Genomic DNA, 19,513 nt, shown 5'->3' with positions numbered 1-19,513 from the left:
GCGAACCCGGTTTCCCGAGCGGTCCCGCAAGCTGGTGGCTCCGGTCTGGCCCATAGCTGACTGCAGGCGGGCGCCCCAGCCAGGCGCTGGAGGCTGCAGTGGGCTGTCCATCACTGGGGTGGTGGCGGTGGCTAGGGAGGCTGGCGGGCGCGGGCGCAGGCGCAGCGCTCCTAACAGGCGCTGGGAGGTCCGCACCGCAGGCCTTGTAGCCATTTTAGGAGGAAACGCAGTTTGCTAGTGTTGGGCACGGTTTCAATTTCAATAACTTTATTGGTGGCTTTATCATCCGAACACCGATCGCACCGGCAGCTGGGGGAAGAGGGAGCGCATCACGGAAGGTGACTGGAATGTGGGCGTGGGCACGGGTACGAGTATGCAGGGGAGTCCCCGAAAGCCGGTTTCCTGAGCTGCGGCTAGCGGAAGTGTTTCGGGGTTCCCCGCGTTTCTGGAGTTCCTGGAGGCTCAGGAGGGAGGGGACACGGGACACGGCTTCTTTTCGGCGGAGATTCCCTTCATCGCGTCCCCAGACGACAAGGCAAGGCCAGGGGTGCCTCTGACTCCGCTGCGGGGGTGTTTTTATTCCCCACGGCAGGTGATCTCCGACTGGTGCTGCAGCCATGGGAAACACCACCAGTGACCGGGTGGCTGGGGAACGCCATGGCGCCAAGGCTGCACGCGCTGAGGGCGCCAGCGGCCACGGCCTGGACAGGGAGCATAAAATCATGGTGGGCAGCACAGATGACCCCAGCCTCTTCAGCCTACCGGACTCCAAGGTGAGCGTCCCCACGCCCCCAGTTGGTGGCGATTCTGCAGCGGCCTGGGTGTCAGGGTTCCTCCTCCCTTTCTTGGTTCTTATCACACTGACCTGGGGTTACGGTTTCTTGAATTAAAGGGATTTTTCGGGAATGGGGATGTTGGATGGCAATTCCTCTTGCAGTACTGCCCCAAAATAGAAGTAAAAGTTTTTGTTTTCCTAGTAATCTGTTGGCTACATTTTCAGGATGAGGACAGTAGGACCCCCCACCCCACCCCCATCTTCGGTTCTCCTAACAGGCAGGGTGTCCTCTTCTAGAGTATTGATGAATATATAGGTTGTAAGGGCTGGTGGAAAACTTCAGTTTCTCACATTTGCCCCGAGGTGGGTAAATGAAAGATTTTTTCCTGACAACTTCCAGGTATCAGTATCTTTTTTGACCTTTTAGGAGCTCAGCACTTCTGATCCTTTCCCCATTTGGCTTGAGTGTAAGCAACAACCACTTGCTTGTTTGAATACTTTCTCTTAGCCACAGAGATCAATAAAGGACATCGCTGCTCAGTTTTTGTCTCATATTCTATAGCAGTGGTGGCTAAGGTTGTGCTTCTTTCTCAGTGGCAGAGCACATAATCCCAGGATTTCTCCATTTTCCAATAGTACTTGAGAATGTTACCATGGCTGAAAACGACCACCCATAGCCCTTCAGAAGACCTTGATCTCAGTTCCAAGAACTTTCAGGAAAACAGCACCTTGTGTTCACTCTATAGAAAGGCTAAAGGGACCTAACAATGTGATTACCAGTCAAATGTTTCTAATCACTTTTACAGATTAGAAACATTCAAATGTTTCTAATCATTTTAGCATTAAGTTAAATGCATTAAGGCCAACTGGGATGAAGTGGAAAAATGCAGGGATTGAGGAGATTGGAGTGTGTTTGATGTTTCTTATCTCTTTCACAAAGTAAATAGAGAATGATTTTCCAAGTTGGTAGCACGTGGAATTTGGTTATTTTCTTGGATCCCAACTGAGAATGTAATAAGAGAAAGGGGGAGTGAGGATGATAGAATGACCATTTGGGGGGATTTCCTCTCTGTTCCTTCTCCCACTTCAGGACTTCTTTCTCATCATTTGGGCTGTCCACCCGGCCATTTGAATTTACTTTGTCAAGGTGATCTACCTCACTGTATTCTTACCCCTTTCTTACATTGATGACTCAGGACTAAAATAAAGTTCAGTTGTCAAACTGTGACTGCGGTGATTGGTGTCCTGAATAAAAGCCAGATTGCTTTTTCTGAAATGGAGCCTATTTTGGATCATTCTTTCCTTTATCTCACTCTTGCCATTTGTGAAATAATAAAATTGGTTCAGATAATTCCTAAAGTCTCTTCCAACTCTAAGATTTTATAGTTCTCAAACTATTTCTACTTTTTTCTCACTGTTTTACTTAAACATTTCAAACTGTAATTTCTAATTGTTTTGTCTCTTTTCCTAATGACTTTGCTATTTAACTTGGAATAAACAGTCTTTCTGCTAGTTAGCTGTACTCCTGCTAACACAGAAGTGTATGTCCTACCTGGAAGGGCTTCTTTCCAAAGCTAGGCATATCAGTAGTTTGTAGCTTTCAAATTTTAAATTGTAAATCCTAAATCATAAAAGTAACTGATAGAAACAGTGGTAGTGAGGCCAGTGTTGCTTACAATGCCTGCCTTCTTCGGTTCTCAATTCTGTTCACACATTAAAATCACCTGAGATTTGTTTAAATACTTTATGGAAAATTTAAAACATTTTTCATGTTTCAAAGTATAGGGAGAAGAGTCTAATGAATTCCTAAATACCTGTCACCCAGTTTAAACAATGATCAACTCATGAATGAATTTATTTCATTTATACCCAATTATTTATTTATTATCCCACCAATTATTTTCAAGCAAGTTCTAGACTTACCAAATATTGTTTTAGCTAAATATTTTAGAATGTATCTCTAAAGATGAGTTTTTTTTCTGTGTTTAATATGTCATAGCATTATTATATGGGAAACTTAAAGAGATTCCCAGGCCCTATATCTAATTATAATCTGAGGATTATTCTTAGGCATATGTAGAAATTTTTGTAATGCAGCCTGTCGGACAAGAGTGCATTGCTTTAAGAATATGGAGATCAGGTTTTCTCTTAAGCCACTTATATAGTGAGAAAGTCCCTTTAATTCTCTTTCTGTGTTTACCTCAGATTATGCTGTGATTAGTGTCTGAGTGCAGCTTCAAGGAATACTGAGTGGCAGTGTGGAAGGGAGAATACCCCAGCCATCTTGAAAATAAAGCCCAAATGAATAAGCCAGTCCTATTTTTAAACCCACATTATTTTATTTGTTAATATTTTGACTCAATACTGTACAGTGTTTTTTACCTACTTACCAACATATTTAAGCCAATGCAAAGTGGAGATCAGCAAACTTTTTCTGTAAAGGGCCAGATAGTAAGTGTTTTAAACTGTATGGACCATAGAGTTTCTTAAAACTACCCAGTTGTGCCACTGTAGCATGAAAGTAGCTATAGATACTAAGTAAGTAATAATTATTTTCCAATAAAACTTCATGTAAGTATCTGGCTCACTGGCCATAGCTTACTAATTCTTCTTGTAAAGAATGGTTTGTGGCGTAGAGACTATTCCAGACATAACCTCTGTCTGACCTGCGAGCTAGATCCACCTCCATCCAGGCCAGAACAAAGATTGCTTTCTGTAAATCCCCTCAGAGGCTTTCTGATCAACCCCTGCCCTATGCCCCAGATGTGCTGGTCCCTGGAATAGGCCATTGCCCTGCCCTGGGCAGACACTAAGTCTGTTTTCCCTTATTTGGGGCAGCTCTTGCCCCAGTAACTCTATCCATTCTGCTCTTTTCTGTATAAGTCTTTAGCGTCTGCTCTATCAGGTTTGGAATATATCCACATTACCATATCTTGCTGATGCCCAAGCTATGAGCCTCATGTTAAGTTCCTTTAATAAACTCTTGATGTAATGATGGCATTGTCAGCCTCGTCAGTCTCTCTGCCCCAGGAAATTTTCCCAACATGGTAATGAAAAGAAACTACATAAGTAGTCCATTTTTAGCATCCTGCAGACCTCGTTTAATATTGGAACTGTTTTTGTTGAAGGAAGTTGTACTTTTGATCTGATGTTCCTTTAGGCTCCAGAAATTTCATTCATACTCTTGAAATAATTAGTATAAACCTGACATAGGTGAGCAGATAGGCTTCATAATGACGACCAAAAACTTAAGAAACCAATTATTTAGTTTTTATGTTTTTAATGTCCTTTGTAACCTATTAGCTAAATTGGAGTTGTGAATTTCAGTGTCTCTAACTTCCATTCCAAAAATAATTGAGAGCTTTTCATACTTGCATGTGAAAAATATACAGCTAACTTAATTATTTTTATAGAACCATATTTTGTTTTTACATTTTTTTCTATTAATAGGCAATCAGAGGCATATCATAATTGCCCACCTGTGAGTGAATGGGATAACAGGAAATAGACTTGGAAGTTAGGACGTGACTTGGGCAGCCCTTGAACATAAGCCATTTGACCATTTTGGTCCCAGATGAGTTATTTTTCTCTAGTGTGTTCAAAACCTTATTTAGTTGCTAATTTCAGGGCTCATTGATTCCTAGCAGAAACCTAGCACCCCTCTCTGCCCTAAGGAGTAGAGTGACCTTTTAAGAATTCCTGGGTCACAATTTAGGGATGACCTAATCCTTCTTACAGCTCCCTGGGGACAAAGAGTTTGTATCATGGCAGCAGGATTTGGAGGACTCCGTAAAGCCCACACAGCAGGCCCGGCCCACTGTTATCCGCTGGTCTGAAGGAGGCAAGGAGGTCTTCATCTCTGGGTCCTTCAACAATTGGAGCACCAAGATTCCACTGATTAAGAGGTGAAGACAAGCATTTTGATTGAGTCTACAGAGTCCAGGAGTAGAGACCTGGCTGGATCACTCCTTTCCATCTGCTAGGGACATGAGCATTTTGTGACCAGTGACTATATCTGCAACTTTTTTTTTAACCTCATAGTGAGTCAGGGTTATTTACCACTTAGGTATTTAACCACTCAGAGACATTTATAGCTTTGTGGGTACATTTTTTAGGACTCTTAATTCAAGTCCTTTCTATCCTTGTAGCAAGTATTCTATAAGTAGCTGAGTCTAGTTGCTCTGATTTCTACACTAAAAAATATATTGTGAAGTTCTAGGTAGTAATATTATTTGTTGCCTGCAGAACAGTAATAAATTATTTACCTGGTAATCAGAAAGGCCTACCTATCAGTATGTAATTTTCCAGAAGATACTTATCAAAATATGGAAGGGTACCTGGAGCCACTTTTGTATCCTGAACCTACTGATACCTTATTTACACTTGTGAGGGATCTGTTCTGCTGAAGCAAAATAGTTCTATTAAGGTGAACCATTTTGGGAGAATAACATCTTTATTCTATTCTAGATTTTAGTTAAGAATTAAAGTTATTGGGAGGGGGTGGCAAATACATGCTGAACATGATATAGGAAAAGAAACTGGGTTTATACATTACTTTTTTACTCCAGGGGATATAGTTGCTTACCAATGTGAAAGATAATTGGTATATTTTGATAGCCTCATGGTTTCTACATTTACATTCTGTCTTCTGATAGGAACTTGGACTGTTTAACGTTCTGTTTTTTTCTGTAGCCATAATGACTTTGTGGCCATCCTGGACCTCCCTGAGGGAGAGCACCAATACAAGTTCTTTGTGGATGGACAGTGGGTTCATGATCCGTCAGAGGTAAGACCTAGATCTCTGAGGGTAATCACTGACTTCACGGTCTCCTCTTAGCTATTATTCCCCTTTGTGTCAAACTTCATTACTATCAGGATCGATCCATAGGCAGCAGCTTTCCTATACTGGAGGATTTCTCTTGATAAAAGAGGTGGCGAGTATGATCTTATTTGAAGAGGAGAGTTGAGTGGAAGAGATGGATTTGAAACAGGGACTCATAAGTTTTTTCCATTCACTGTTTCAGCCTGTTGTTACCAGTCAGCTTGGCACAATTAACAATTTGATCCATGTCAAAAAATCTGATTTTGAGGTATTTGATGCTTTAAAACTAGATTCAATGGAAAGCTCAGAGACATCTTGTCGAGGTAAGTTTGTAATATTTACTCTTTCTTGATGTATTTCTCTAATAATGCATGTTCCTTCTCAAGGGTGGTTGTTTTTTGTCCTGAAAAATCTTCTGAATTATACACAGGGTGGGTTAAAAGTAGGTTTACAGCTGTGAGTACATAAAACACACAGAGTTTATTCTTATATTACTATTTATTAATTAATTATTGTATTGTTTTCCATACAAACACTTGTAAACTTGCTTTTTGCCCCATCCTATATAATCCAGTAAACACTTAGGTCTCCTTCTCTGAGACCAAAAAAATCTCAGTTTAGAGTATTTGATTTCAAATTTTTTAACCAGGAAAGGTTACTAGGTTATGGGAAGGTTTTTGTTTTACATTGCAATCCAGCACACACACACACAACTGTAACACAAGTCTTACAGAACAGTTGTTGCCTTTATTACATGTGATGCACTCTATTTTCTATTTTATCCTTTCTTGTTTAAGTCACTAATGGGTTATGTCCTACAGTTTAGAAAGCTATTTCTAATAATATTTCAAAGTTTTCACTGACCTTGATGGTGGTATCATCCAGCAGAGGCTGGGTATTGTCTGGTTTGCCTTGTTTAGCTGCCTCAACTTCACCCTTCCAATTGCTAGCTCAGTTGGCAGTCCTGCAGTGTTATAGGACCCCATAGCTGTGGCAGTCTCTAGGGAAGGGCGGGCAATAAAAAACCCACAAGTCTTTTGTGTGTATGTTAACTGAAATTTTGTATTTTGATTTTGAAAACATTCTTTGGGAGAGTAAAAGATCTGTATCCTTTGGTTTCTTCCAATATTAGTTTTTCCAAGGCCTTCATCTCTATTTGCATTTGCTGCCTCAGTAGAGGAGCGGTTTGCTAACCACACTCACAGTTACCATTTTGTTACTTTGTAGTAGAGGTGAGAACTGTCTACAGAACTGTGTGCACTGTGTTCCTAGTGAGCATACTTCTCCCTTTTGGGTTCAGCGCCTGCATCTGCTCCTTACTAGCTTTGCCATTGCAGACAAATCCTTTAACCTTTTTGGTTCTCAGTTCCTTATGAGTAAAACTGGAGACTTATATTCTCAGTGATTCCCAGCTGACAAGACAAAGTACCTTAAATGGGGCATATTAGAATCTCAGAGCAGTTTCCAAAAGAATAGTCAATAGTATTTTTGTTTGTTTAGAAACATTATAAAACTATTGTGTTCATTATATAAGCTCAGAAAGTAAAGCTAGATATTCTTCTTGAATGGTGGGCCAGTGATTAAAAAGGGTTTTAAAATATTGAGTTAAATCATGAGGCCACATGTGAGTAAATTTTTGCATTACATGATTTTGGCAAAGCAGCCAATAAATAGTAGGCATATAATCATAATAATATAGAGAGAGAGGGCTAGCATACTTTTGATATTTCTTTCTTCCATTTTCACCCAATTTGCTGATCCACTGAACTAAGGTTTAAAATACATTTTATTTAGAATCTGACACAGTGGGTTTTATTCTTCACTCTATGACCATCATAACTGTGGATGTGACTTTAGGCAAATCACTTAACCATTTTTTTTTTTTTTTTGCTTTAGATGAAAAGGAAACAAAAAATTTCTCAGTAGTATTTCTTAGGGGTGTTTTGTGGATCACATGACAAGATAACACTGTTTTGAAAAGTTTAAAGTTCTGTGTGTTTTTAAGGTATTGTTTAACATAACGGTATTATTGCTACTCTTTTCTTTTGCCTCTCATATTCAACTGAAATCTGAGTTATTATACTGATCTGGTTATCAAAATCTTTTTTACTAGGGATTATAAAATACTTAAAATTTATTAAGCAAAAGGTTATACTTCTTTTTTTAAATATAGTTTATTGATTATACCATTAGAGTTGTCCTATTTCCCGCCTTCATTCCCCTCTACCCTACACACCCCCTCCCCCATCATTCCCCCACCTTTAGTTTATGTCCACATGTCTCAAGTTCTTTAGATTCTATATTTCCCATACTATTCTTGCCCTCCCCCTATCTATTTTCTACCTACCGTCTATGCTACTTATTTTCTGTACCTTCTCCTCCCTTCACCTCCTCCCACTCCCCTGTTGCTAACCCTCCGTGTGATCTTCATTTCTATGGTTCTGCTCCTGATCTAGCTGTCCTCTTGATTTGCTTTTGTTTTAGGTGTGGTTGTTGATAATTGTGAGTTTGCTGTCCTTTCACTGTTCATATTTTTCATCTTCTTTTTCTTAGATAAGTCCCTTTAACATTTCATATAATAAGGGCTTGGTGATGATGAACTCCTTGAATTTGATCTTATCTGAGAAGCACTTTATCTGCGCTTCCATTCTAAATGAAAGCTTTGCTGGATAGAGCAATCTTGGCTATAGTTCTTTGGATTTCATGACTTGGAATACTTCCTTCCAGCTCCTTCTTGCCTGGAAGGTCTCTTTTGAGAAATCTGCTGACAGCCTGATTGGAACTCCTTTGTAGGTGACTGTCCCCTTATTCCTTGCTGCTTCTAGAATTCTCTCCTTCCTTTTAATCTTGGCTAATGTAATGATGATGTGCCTTGGTGTGTTCCTTCTTGGGTCCAACTTCTTTGGGACTCTCTGAGCTTCCTGGATTTCCTGGAAGTCTATTTCTTTTGCCAGACTGGGGAAGTTCTCCTTTATTATTTGTTCAAATAAGTTTTCCACTCATGGCTGTTCCTCTTCCCCTTCTGGTACCCCTATAATTCAGATGTTGGAACGTTTCAAGATGTCCTGGAGGTTCCTAAGCCTCTCCTCATTTTTTCGAATTCTTCTTTCTTCATTCTTTTCTGTTTGGTTGTTTCTTTATTCCTTCTGGTCCACTCCCTTGATTTGAGTTCCGGTTTCTTTTCCATTACTATTGGATTCCTGTGCATTTCCCTTCATTTCAATTAGTTTAGCCTTCATGTGTTTCTCTAATTTGTGACTAAAATCAACCAGTTCTCTTACCATCCTGATCACCAGTGTTTTTTAACTGCGCATCTGATAGGTTGGCTGTTTCTTGGTCACTTAGAATTATTGGCTCTGGGGCTTTGATTTCTTCTTGAGCCATAAGTTTTGGTCTATTTGTGCCTGTTATGTATGAGGGGCGGGGCCCTCGGTGTTCACCAGGGCGGGGCAACCCAGTTGCTGGTTTGTGATGCTGTATGTGGGGGCGAGGTCAAAGAGGAGCAATGGCAGTCCCCTCAGCTGCTTCCCACCACTGGGGCCTGGGGGTCTGTCTCACTGCTCTCTCCTTTGCCTGGTTTATCTGCACACGAATGTGTGACCGTGGTCAGCCTGCCGCCTTGCACCCTCACTGAGTCTGCCCGTTGCAACCCCATGCCTGGGATCTGCCAACCATCATCCACGCACCTGGGTCGGTCTGGCTGAGTTTTCCCGTGCAACCCCGCTCCGCCAGCCGCTGTCTCCACCCCTTTTACCGGTCTGGCTGAACGGTTCATTGTTGTCGGACTTCCGCATAGTTCAATTTTCTGTGTTTTGGTTGCGTTTTTGTTGCTAAAACTTTGTTGTCTTTAAACTCGGTTGTGTGAGGAGGCACAATGTTTCTACCTATGCCTCCATCTTGGCCCTGTAGTTCTTTTCATTATTGTATATTTCTTCCTTTTTTGTCTGTATACATTTTTTTATTAAGCACTTTTAAAAAATATTTTATTTATTTATCTTTAGAGGGGAAGGGAAGGAGAGAGGAAGAGAAACATCAATGTATGGTTGCTTCTCGTGCATCCCCTGCTGGGAACTGGCCTGCAACCCAGGCATGTGCCCTGACTGGGAATTGAACCTCGATCGTCTGGTTCACAGGCCCACACTCAACCCACTGAGCTACACCAGCCAGGGGCTTATTAAGCATTTTTTAATTTAATTATTGTTCAAGTACAGTTTTCTGTCTTTAACTTCCATCCGAGCCCAACCCCCAGTGCTCCCGCTCCCCACCTCTTTCCCATTTCTATCCCCCTTAGTTTTTGTCCATGTGTCCTTTATACTTTTTCCTGTGAATCCTTCCCCTTTTCCCCTGAAATTCTCTCCCCTCTCCCCTCTGGTCCCTGTCAGCCTGTTCTGTATTTCAATGTCTTTGGTTACATTTTTCTTGCTTGTTTGTTTTGTTGTTTAGGTTCCTGTTAAAGGTGAGGTCATATGGTATTTGTTTTTCACCACCTGGCTTATTTCACTCAGCATAATGCATTTTTCAATTTTTAAGATATAATTCACATACCATAAAATTCATCCTTTTTTATTCTTGTTCAAGTACAGTTTTCTGTCTTATATTCCTAGCCCTCCCCCCCAAAAATTCATCCTTTTGAAGTGTACAATTGAGTAATTTTTCATGTATGCATAGAGTTATATAACCATCACCACTGTCTTAATTCTAGAGAATTTTTATCACCCCAGAAACAAACCCTGTGCTTATCAGCAGTCACTTCTCATTTTTTCCTCCTATATCCCCTGGAAACCACATTGTGAATACTTTGTGCCTCTGTGGTTTTTCCTACTTGGGACATTTCATGTAATTGGGATCATACACTATGTGGTCTTTTGTATCTGGCTTATTTCACTTAGTATGTTCATCCTGGATGTAATATGTACTAGTACTTTATTCCTTTTTATAGCTGAATAAAATTCTGCTATAAGGATATATTATTTTGTTTCTCCATTCATTAGCTGATGACATTTGGATTGTTACCACTTTTTGTCTGTAATAAATAATGCTGTTATGAACATTTGTGTTCAAGTTTTGGACATATATTCTCATTTCTCTTGGGTATATTCCCAGAAGTATAGTCTCTGGGTCATATGGTAACTTTATGTTTAATTTTTGGAGGAACTGCCAAACTGTTGTTCAAAGCAGCTGCACCATTTTACATACTCCTGAGCAATGGGAATAGTACAAAGGTTCCTTCCAGTTTCTCTGCATACTTGCCAACAATTATTATTATTGTCAGTCTTATTATATAGCCATATTAATAAATGTTAAGTAGTATCTTATTGTCATTTTTATTTGCATTTCCCTAATGACTACTACATTGTTCGTAATTTTGTCCTTATTGAAATCATGGTAGTATCAGTAGTCTTAGAATTTATAACCTTGTTGTCTGTTGCTTGGGTATAAAAAAGAAGAAATCTAATCTTTCCATATTGACAGTTTACAAGGCATTGTCACATCTATTATCTTTTTTTCTTTAATCCTCACCAGGGGATATGTTTTTTTTAATTGATTTAGAGAGAGAGGAAGGGATTGGGGGTAGGGAAAGAGAGAGAGAAACATGGATTAGTTGTCTCCTGTAAATACCCAGGCTGGGGATTGAACCCACAGCCTAGATATATGTTCTGGCTAGGAATTAAACCCACAAACTTTTGGTATATGGGATGATGCTCCAACTAACTGAGCCACCTGGCCAGGGCTCACATTTATTCTCTTATTTGATTCCTTTAAAAATATTGTGAAATAGGCCAGAGATTATTTTTATTTTATGAATGGGGAAACTGACTGCAGTAGCAGGGTTTGGCCCACTCATACAGCTATAATGGAGTACTCCCCAAAGCTACATCTTTTATCTCTTCTCTCCTCTATCCTCCATACCATACTGCCACGTTGAGGAACTTCTTGGTTGTGTTCAGGGCGATTCAGACTTTTTTTTTTTTGGTTGCCTTACAGTTGTAGACCCAACATGTCACAACTTCATGATCCATGACTCTTATAACTTTTGTATATTTATTATTTGCTACCATGATAATGACTTTTATTCATGCATTTTTTTACTTGTTCTCCAACTTTCCCTTATATTTGGATAAATGTCTTCCAGATCTTTCTAGCTCACCCCCAGGGCCTTATGGGCAAGAAATGTATGTGTTTCGACCTGAGGAGAGATTAAAATCCCCACCCATCTTACCTCCTCACCTTCTTCAAGTTATTCTTAACAAGGACACTAATATTTCTGTGAGTATCCTGAGAGCATTGCTGGGGCATCTTGGGGTCACTAGAACCATTTGAGCTAAAGTTGAGTAGCCCTAGAGGTTTGGATTATTACAAGTATGTGTGTATGTGTATATGGTCTGTCCAGAAGGTACCAGCCATGTAATATGAAAAAGACAATTCATTGAAGATACAAAAGACATTCATTGAAGATACAAAATACAAGAAACATGGAACATAGAATAATGACACCTCAGTCCGCTTCAAAGTAGGCACCTTGGGACCTCACACCGTTCTCCCAATCACCATCAGCTACCTGTCATATTTTTCTGAATCTCACTGATAGTCTGAAATCTCTTCCCTTCAAAGGTCATTTTAGTTTTGGGAAAAGCAAGGAGTCACAGCATACCAAATCTGGGCTGTAGCCAGGCTGAGTCACCATTCACAATGCTGGACTTTTTCTGAACAAACTATGTATGTACATACACGCATACACAAACGCACATGTGGAAAAAGTCAAGGCATTAATATAATAAGAATGGATTGCACAACATTGATGTAACCTGGCAGCCAAGGATTGTGGACTGGAATGCAAATACATGAACAATGACAACTTCACTGTACTAATGGGGGCAGTAGATGCTGTTGAGTGAGCATGTATACTGTGTGGCCATTGCATTCCAAATGACTGAGTACAGCAATGAATCTGCATCAAATTTTGCATTAAGTTTGGAAACTATTTGGATAATTCAGAAGGCCGCAGCTATGGGCAACTGGGAATTGGCAGTTTCATCACGACAACACACCCACTCATGCGTCACATCTTGTGCAGAGTTTTTTTGGTGAAACATCCAATCACCCAGATGACTCAGCCCACCTATAGCCCAAATTTGGCACCCTGTGACTTCCGCCTTTTCCCAGAACTAAAATCATCCTTGAAAGGGAAAAGATTTCAGACCATTCATGAGATAACATGACAGGGCAGCTGATGGTGATTGGGAGAACTGTGTGAGGTCCCAAGGTGCCTACTTTGAAGGGGACTGAGGCATCATTATCCTGTGTACAATGTTCCTTGTATCTTGTATCTTCTTCAGTGAATGTCTCCATATTTCATAGTACATGACTGGGTACCTTCTGGACAGATCTTGTGTGTGTGTGTTATCATTACTAAGTGTGAGTTGTGACTGATGTCAAAATTCATAGTTGCTTTCTGGTCCAAATAATTCAGGCCCAGAGCTATGGATTATGAGAAATGATTTTGGGGATTTGTATTCCAACACAAGATAAAGAATATTTGTCATTTGAAGATATAGAAAAGAAGTATAAGGGTTTTTTAAAAAAATAATCTCTGTCTCTAGTCAGTTCACTTGATTCCTATTAAGATTACTTTTCTCTTAACCTGAATCTTCTGTGTGTTGTGGGAAGGATTTTTGTCTTAGCTGTATTAAGGAAGATGAACAGATGCTGAGGCTTAGAGTTTCTACCCTTGACTCAGAATTTTCCTAATTTCCTGTAATGAGAATGTATTATTGATATATACAAGGGTGAGTTCAGTATTTAAAAGAAATAATACATACTAGTTTAGAGTTTCTCAATGATCTCAAAGGGCTTGGAAGAAGGGTAAAGTGCTTGATTTAAGACTGTGCATTTAACTCCATTCATCATTTTTTTTGTCTCTTAGTGTGACCCAGCCTTGCTCCCTGAGCCCAATCATGTTATGCTAAACCATCTTTATGCATTGTCCATTAAGGTAAGTGGTGGGGCTGGCTCTTCAGAGTGCTCCTCTAAATGGGAGGGACAGGTAGCATGTTCTCCAGTGGTTACTTGTTCTGCTGCTTCACTGAAGCTGAGGCTGGCAGTAATTGTCAAATTATAGAGAGCTTTTTTTAACTAGTGAGTATTATTATTTTATTTTTTTAAAATCTTAGTCTCAGAAAGCTTCTGCACAGCAAAAGAAACCAACAGCAAAAAAGAGAACCAATTATATGGGAAAACATATTTGCCAATGATACCTCAGACAAGGGTTTAATCTCCAAAATATACAAAGAACGTACATGACTCCACTCCAAGAAGACAAGCAACCCAATTAAAAAATCGGCAGAGGACTTGAACAGACATTTCTCCAAAGGGGACATACAGAAGATCCAGAAACACACGAAAAGATGCTCAGAATCACTAGCTATGAGAGAGATGCAAATTTAAACCACAATGAGATACCACTTTACTCTGGTCAGAATGGCCATCATAAACAAAGCAACAAACAACAAGTGTTGGAGAGGTTGTGGAGAAGAGGGGACCCTAATCCACTGTCATTGGGATTGCAGACTGGTACAACCACTGTGGAAAACAGTATGGAATTTTCTCAGAAAAACTAAAAAATGGACCTGTCTTTTGACCCAGCAATTCCACTGCTGAATTATATCCTAAGAACCCTAAAACACCAGTCCAGAAGAACCTATGCACTCCAATGTTCATAGCAGCAACAATTTACAATAGCCAAGAGCTGGAAGTGACCTAGGTGCCCGTCAGTAAATGAATGGATCCAAAAACTATGGTACATATACACAATGGAATTCTATGTAGCAGAAAGAAAGGAGTTCCTACCTTTTGCAACAGCATGGATGGAATTGGAAAGCATTATGCTGAGTGAAATAAGCCAGGTGGTGAAAGACAAATACCATATGATCTCACCTTTAACAGGAAGCTAAACAACAAAACAAACAAACAAACAAGCAAAATAAAAACAAAGACACTGAAATAGAGAACAGGGGGACAGTGACCAGAGAGGAGAGGGGAGGGAATTTCAGGGGAAAAAGGGGAAGGATTTACAGGAACTAGTATAAAGGACACATGGACAACAACTAAGAGGGGTGGAAATGGGAGGGAGGTGGGGAGCCCCGGGGGGGGGGGGGCTGAGATGGGAGTTAAAGACAGAAAACTGTACTTGAACAATAAATTTAAAAAATTAAAAAAAAATGAAAGTTGCTAAGGAGTAGACCTTAAAAATTCTCATCACAAGGGGAAAAAAAAACAACAGCAAAACAAAAAGGCTACCAACACAGTGAGAGAAAATATTTGCCAACAACAGCTTCTGATAAGGTGATAATATTCAAAATATGTAAAGAACTCATGTACTCATGTAACTCAACACTACACAAACAAACCATCCAATTAGAAAATGGGCAAAGGACCTGAACAGATACCTCTCCCAAGAAGACATACAAATGGCCAACAGATATATGACAGTGTGTTCAACTTCATTAGCTATTAGAGAAATGCAAATCAAAACTACAGAGTGATACCATCTCATACCTGTTAGAATGGCTGTTATCAACAAGACAAGTAATAACAAGTATTGAAGTGGCTGTGGAGAAAAAGGAACCCTTACTCACTGTGGGAATTAAAGCTAGTACAGCCATTGTGGAAAACAGTATGGAGGCTTTTCAAAAAAATGAAGAATAGAGTTACCATACGACCCAGCAATCCCTTTTCTGGGTATCTACCCCAAAATTTGAAAACATTTATTTGCAAAGATATATGCACCCCTATATTCATTGCAGCATTATTCATGGTGGTCAAGACATGGAAACAACCAAAGTGTCCTTCAGTGGATGATTGGATAAAGAAGATGTGGTACATATAGAGAGTGGACATAAGAAAAGATGAAATATTGCCATTTGTGACAACATGGATGAACCTTGAGAATATTACGCTAAGTAAAATGTCAGTCAGAAAAAGCTAAGAACCCATATGATTTCACTCATTTGTGGGATATAAAACTGAAACAGAAAGTAGTATGGTGGTTACCAGAGGGAAGGGGGTTGGGGTGTTGTAAAGGGTAAAGGGGGTCAAATACATGGTAAAGGAAGATCATTTGACTTTGGGTAGTGGGCACATATGCAGTGCAGATCATGTATCATAGAAATGTACACTTTAAACTTTGTATAATCTTATTAACCAGCATCACCCCAATAAATTTAATTTAAAAAGATCTTAATCTTTATTAGTCTTAGATCTTAGGCTAGCTGAATTTCCCTGTGATTGAACTTTTTCACTCCTTGGTTTCTTTATGGGTAGCTATAACCTTTTTACTATCTACTTAATTTTGAATTCATAGCACTAAAATTTCACTTGCAGAATAAGCAAGTTTAGCTTCCAGTTCAAAGAATGCTTAAATGTGATATTAAGGCTTCCATTTTTTTTAAAGGTGGACACAGCTGTTTACTGGTGCCTCAGTCACATGTACCTGAGTGGATGCATCTCTTCTATATGTACTACGTCTGGGAGAAACATGATCAGATTTACTGTGTCCCCTCCTAGAGTCCCTGGTTTTCCTGTGCTTTAGAATCTAGGTTGAAAGTATGTGTTCAGTCTAGTAATGTCTTTGTGGTTTGGCTATTGGAATGAAGTTTATATTGCTCTACAATTACCCGACTAGGCTGATGATCATCACCAGAATCACCTGGAAAGTTTGTAAACGTACAGATTCAGAGACTGTGTCCTCAGGGACTCTGAATAAGTCCACTAGGATGGGCCCTGGTCATCTTTTTAAGCTTATTTTTGTTAAGTGTGCATCAGATAAGGGAAATCACTAAGAGTATTTTCAAAATATATATTATTGAATTTATTTTTTATAATAACCTGTGTGGTAAGTATTATTTTTAACCCCTGTTTTATAGATAAAGAAACTAAGGCTCAGAGAAGTTCAAATTGCTAGTAAGTACCAGAGAGAGGACTGAAGTCCATTCCTCTGCTCTTATTCCACGTTCTTTCCTAGAGATTATGCCAGGTCTTTCAAAGTAAAGTAGGTCTTTCTCTTACCTGCTCCTCATTTCTACCAGACCCTTCCAGTTGAACTTTTTACCTGTCTTGATTCTTTCATATTTAGGCTATGGTCACCATACTCTGATCACAGAATGTTAATCTGGGAAGCATTCACTGTGGATAAACAGTATTGGGGAAAATAGGAAGATGCACTGGGTTCTCAACTGGATATTCTTGGGTTCTTTGGGATCTGACTTAATTTTGCCTCCTGTAATTGCTCCTTGGCTATCAAGGGATGTTCACAGGCCTGCTGTCTTCTCCTATGGTATACATGTGACCTGTCACAAACCTGGGAAATTGTCCCCTATACTTTTCATGCTGGTCTTGATTATAGTAATTCACCTCGTCCTTGACGCAGATTGTTTGGGCTGTTTTCCTAGGAAGATTTTGGGGTCCACTCTATTCAAGGATAGGAGAGGATTCCTGAGTCTCCTCTTGATCAGAGAAGACTTTTTAAGTTCATTCTTGGTTTTACATGGAAATCAAACCTGCTTCAGGACATGGAAATGGTTTTTTAAAAGGATCACTGCCCTCTTATCATTGTATTTAAGACTTCCTTCCAGAAGTGGATGCCAGAATGTTTCTTTCTTTTTTCTTTGTCAGTTTTAAACCCAATATTCAGATGTGAAATGGGAGACTAATATTTTTTCAGCACATATTTTGTCAGGTACTGTGTCAGATATTCAGATGTAATCATCAGAGCCACCTTAATGGTAGGTGTTAACTTTTTAATCATGAGAAAAAAGATGTTATGTGGATTATTCAGGGCCACAAACAGTAGGATTCAGAATCAGCTTAAGTTAATTTAACTCCAAAACCATCCTCTTTCTATAATATCAAACCATGACTCTTAAAAGTAAGCAACAGTGAAGGACTGATGGCTGGGAAGAACTGTGTACTGCCTGAACTAATGAGTTAGTTGCATGTTTCTTTTCCTTGCAGGACAGTGTGATGGTCCTTAGCGCAACCCATCGCTACAAGAAGAAGTATGTCACTACTCTGCTGTACAAGCCCATTTGAAGGAATCCCTCCTGCCTCCCAGGCTTCAGAAGCATCTCCCTTGTCTACCTGAGACTGGAAGGCTGATTTGCTTGCAAGCTGATAATTGTGTTTCAGAGCCTCTAAGTAGGATGCTCTGCTTTTGCATTTGATTGAAGATGAGAGTTTTATAAATTCCTGGAATTTATTTTAAGTAAAAAGTTACATATATACTGTCTGACACAATTCGAGCTTGCTATAGCAACAGAGTCTAACCTATTCTGGCGCTCTCTCCTCCATGGGTCAAGCCATTATTCAGACTTAGACAGTGTTTTTAAAAAAAGTTACATAGATATATGCATATGGGAAGGAGGTTAATGGAAGTCTAGCTGGATGTATTCTGTCTGCCTGTGGGACTCACCAAGAACTGTTTAGGGAAGCTGCAGGAAAAACCTTCGTAAAAGGAAGCTCTTTTCCTACAATGAATGGAGAGCAAACTCAGGTTCCATGATGGGTGGAGAATCTATCACTGCTACCTTGGCTTTCCAGGGGATGGGCTTGTGCTAGAGTCCTGCCCTCCTTACAGCTAGCTGCCTGCTTGCAGGGGCTGCTTTGCTTGCATGGTTTTTCTGTATTCCCAGAGTATGTAGCACAATCAGTGTTTTTTATAATACCAGATGCCCATAAGTACCTTTTCCTCTCATTTCACATTCTTGCTTTGATAAACTATTTCAGGTCTTATACCTGACCCTCCCCTAACAGAAAAAAATCACTGGGTAAATGGCCCCTTTCAACGACTGTGTGATATCTGACCCACCTTGGAGACGAGGGCTGTCAGCCTCCTTTTTGATCCCAGCACAGGCCCAGGCTACCTGTTAACCACTTTGCTCAGCATTATAAAAAAGGCAGGAATGCAGGTCTTTTCTTGTTTTAGTCTGATGCCATAGCTTAGGATAGTATATTGGAACATTCCCACGGGTTTTCCCATAGGCCTGGCCCTGTTCCATGTTCTCTTTCTCAAAGCAGACAACTTTCAAGGTAGGAGTGAACCAAGGAAAATTTGCATGTCTTTCATCTTTGGAAGATTTTATGTACTTACATTTTTCTTCAATTAAAAATGTCTCTCTTCATTGGTCTTAAGAGAATGCATAGAATTCAGGCTCTTGATAAATGATTCTCAGGATTTTCTTCCCTAGTCTAGCCCTTTACAACCTTACATTAATGTAGTTGACCCTGTGCACATTGTTACATTAAATGCTATTCTAGATACAGATTTATTCAGGCTCATTTGATACACCTAAAAGGTTCCCTCAAGTTAAAGATTCATTAGGAGAAGAAGCAAGAACATACCCTTGGTGTTTTTTTTGTTTGTTTGTTTTTTAAAGATTTTATTTATTTACCTTTAGAGGGGAAGGAGAGAGGGAGAGAAACATCAATGTATGGTTGCCTCTCATGCGTTCCCAGGCCTGTGCTCAATCCACTGAGCTACACCAGCCAGGGCCCCCTTGGTGTTTTAAACCATGAAAAGTAGTGCTTCTCTGCACTAAGTGCTAATAGAATCATTTTGTTCTGCCTCCTTTTTAAGGACATGTTTGATGATGAATTGGGGTCAATGACTTTCATTTGTGGAATGAAAAGTAGTTCTTCAACCTACTCTTGGGGTGTATAGAACATTTTCTAGGTATCTGCCTCTTCCATTACAGATAAATGTGACTCAAACATTTAACACTGAAGGAGGCCAAACTTGATGCCTGAGAGAATGGCAAACTTGATACCTTGACTGCTAAGATGAGCCCAGCCACACTGAAAGGGCACCCACAGGTCAGTTTAGTTGCCTCCTACTTTCCCATACAAAGCTGACAGAGTTGTCT

General features: G+C 39.9%; 1 protein-coding gene and 1 pseudogene across 5 annotated transcripts; both read left to right on the top strand.

Moving 5' to 3' along the window:
• The first annotated feature begins 216 nt into the window (after window positions 1-216).
• PRKAB2 (protein kinase AMP-activated non-catalytic subunit beta 2) lies at window positions 217-17,977 on the top strand. Of its 5 annotated transcripts, XM_037040901.1 has the most exons (10): window positions 217-338; window positions 593-773; window positions 4,514-4,680; window positions 5,468-5,561; window positions 5,800-5,920; window positions 11,731-11,864; window positions 13,522-13,590; window positions 16,520-16,556; window positions 17,317-17,377; window positions 17,607-17,977. In XM_037040901.1, exons 2-9 carry the CDS (start codon window positions 618-620, stop codon window positions 17,355-17,357), a joined length of 819 nt encoding a protein of 272 aa, XP_036896796.1. In that variant the 5' UTR covers window positions 217-338; window positions 593-617; the 3' UTR covers window positions 17,358-17,377; window positions 17,607-17,977. The 5 variants fall into 5 exon arrangements, with proteins under 5 accessions (XP_036896796.1, XP_036896805.1, XP_036896777.1 ...); XM_037040910.1 differs by lacking the exon at window positions 17,317-17,377; XM_037040882.1 differs by lacking the exons at window positions 16,520-16,556; window positions 17,317-17,377; window positions 17,607-17,977 and adding exons at window positions 13,769-13,799; window positions 14,872-15,206.
• LOC118983437 (uncharacterized) lies at window positions 17,870-17,972 on the top strand (annotated as a pseudogene).
• Window positions 17,978-19,513: the final 1,536 nt, after the last annotated feature.

Source organism: Sturnira hondurensis, unplaced genomic scaffold, assembly GCF_014824575.4.
Source record: "Sturnira hondurensis isolate 20B ecotype Veracruz unplaced genomic scaffold, ASM1482457v3 Scaffold0000440, whole genome shotgun sequence".
Classification (NCBI taxonomy): domain Eukaryota; kingdom Metazoa; phylum Chordata; class Mammalia; order Chiroptera; family Phyllostomidae; genus Sturnira; species Sturnira hondurensis.
This window is presented reverse-complemented; position numbering and strand designations above follow the sequence as displayed.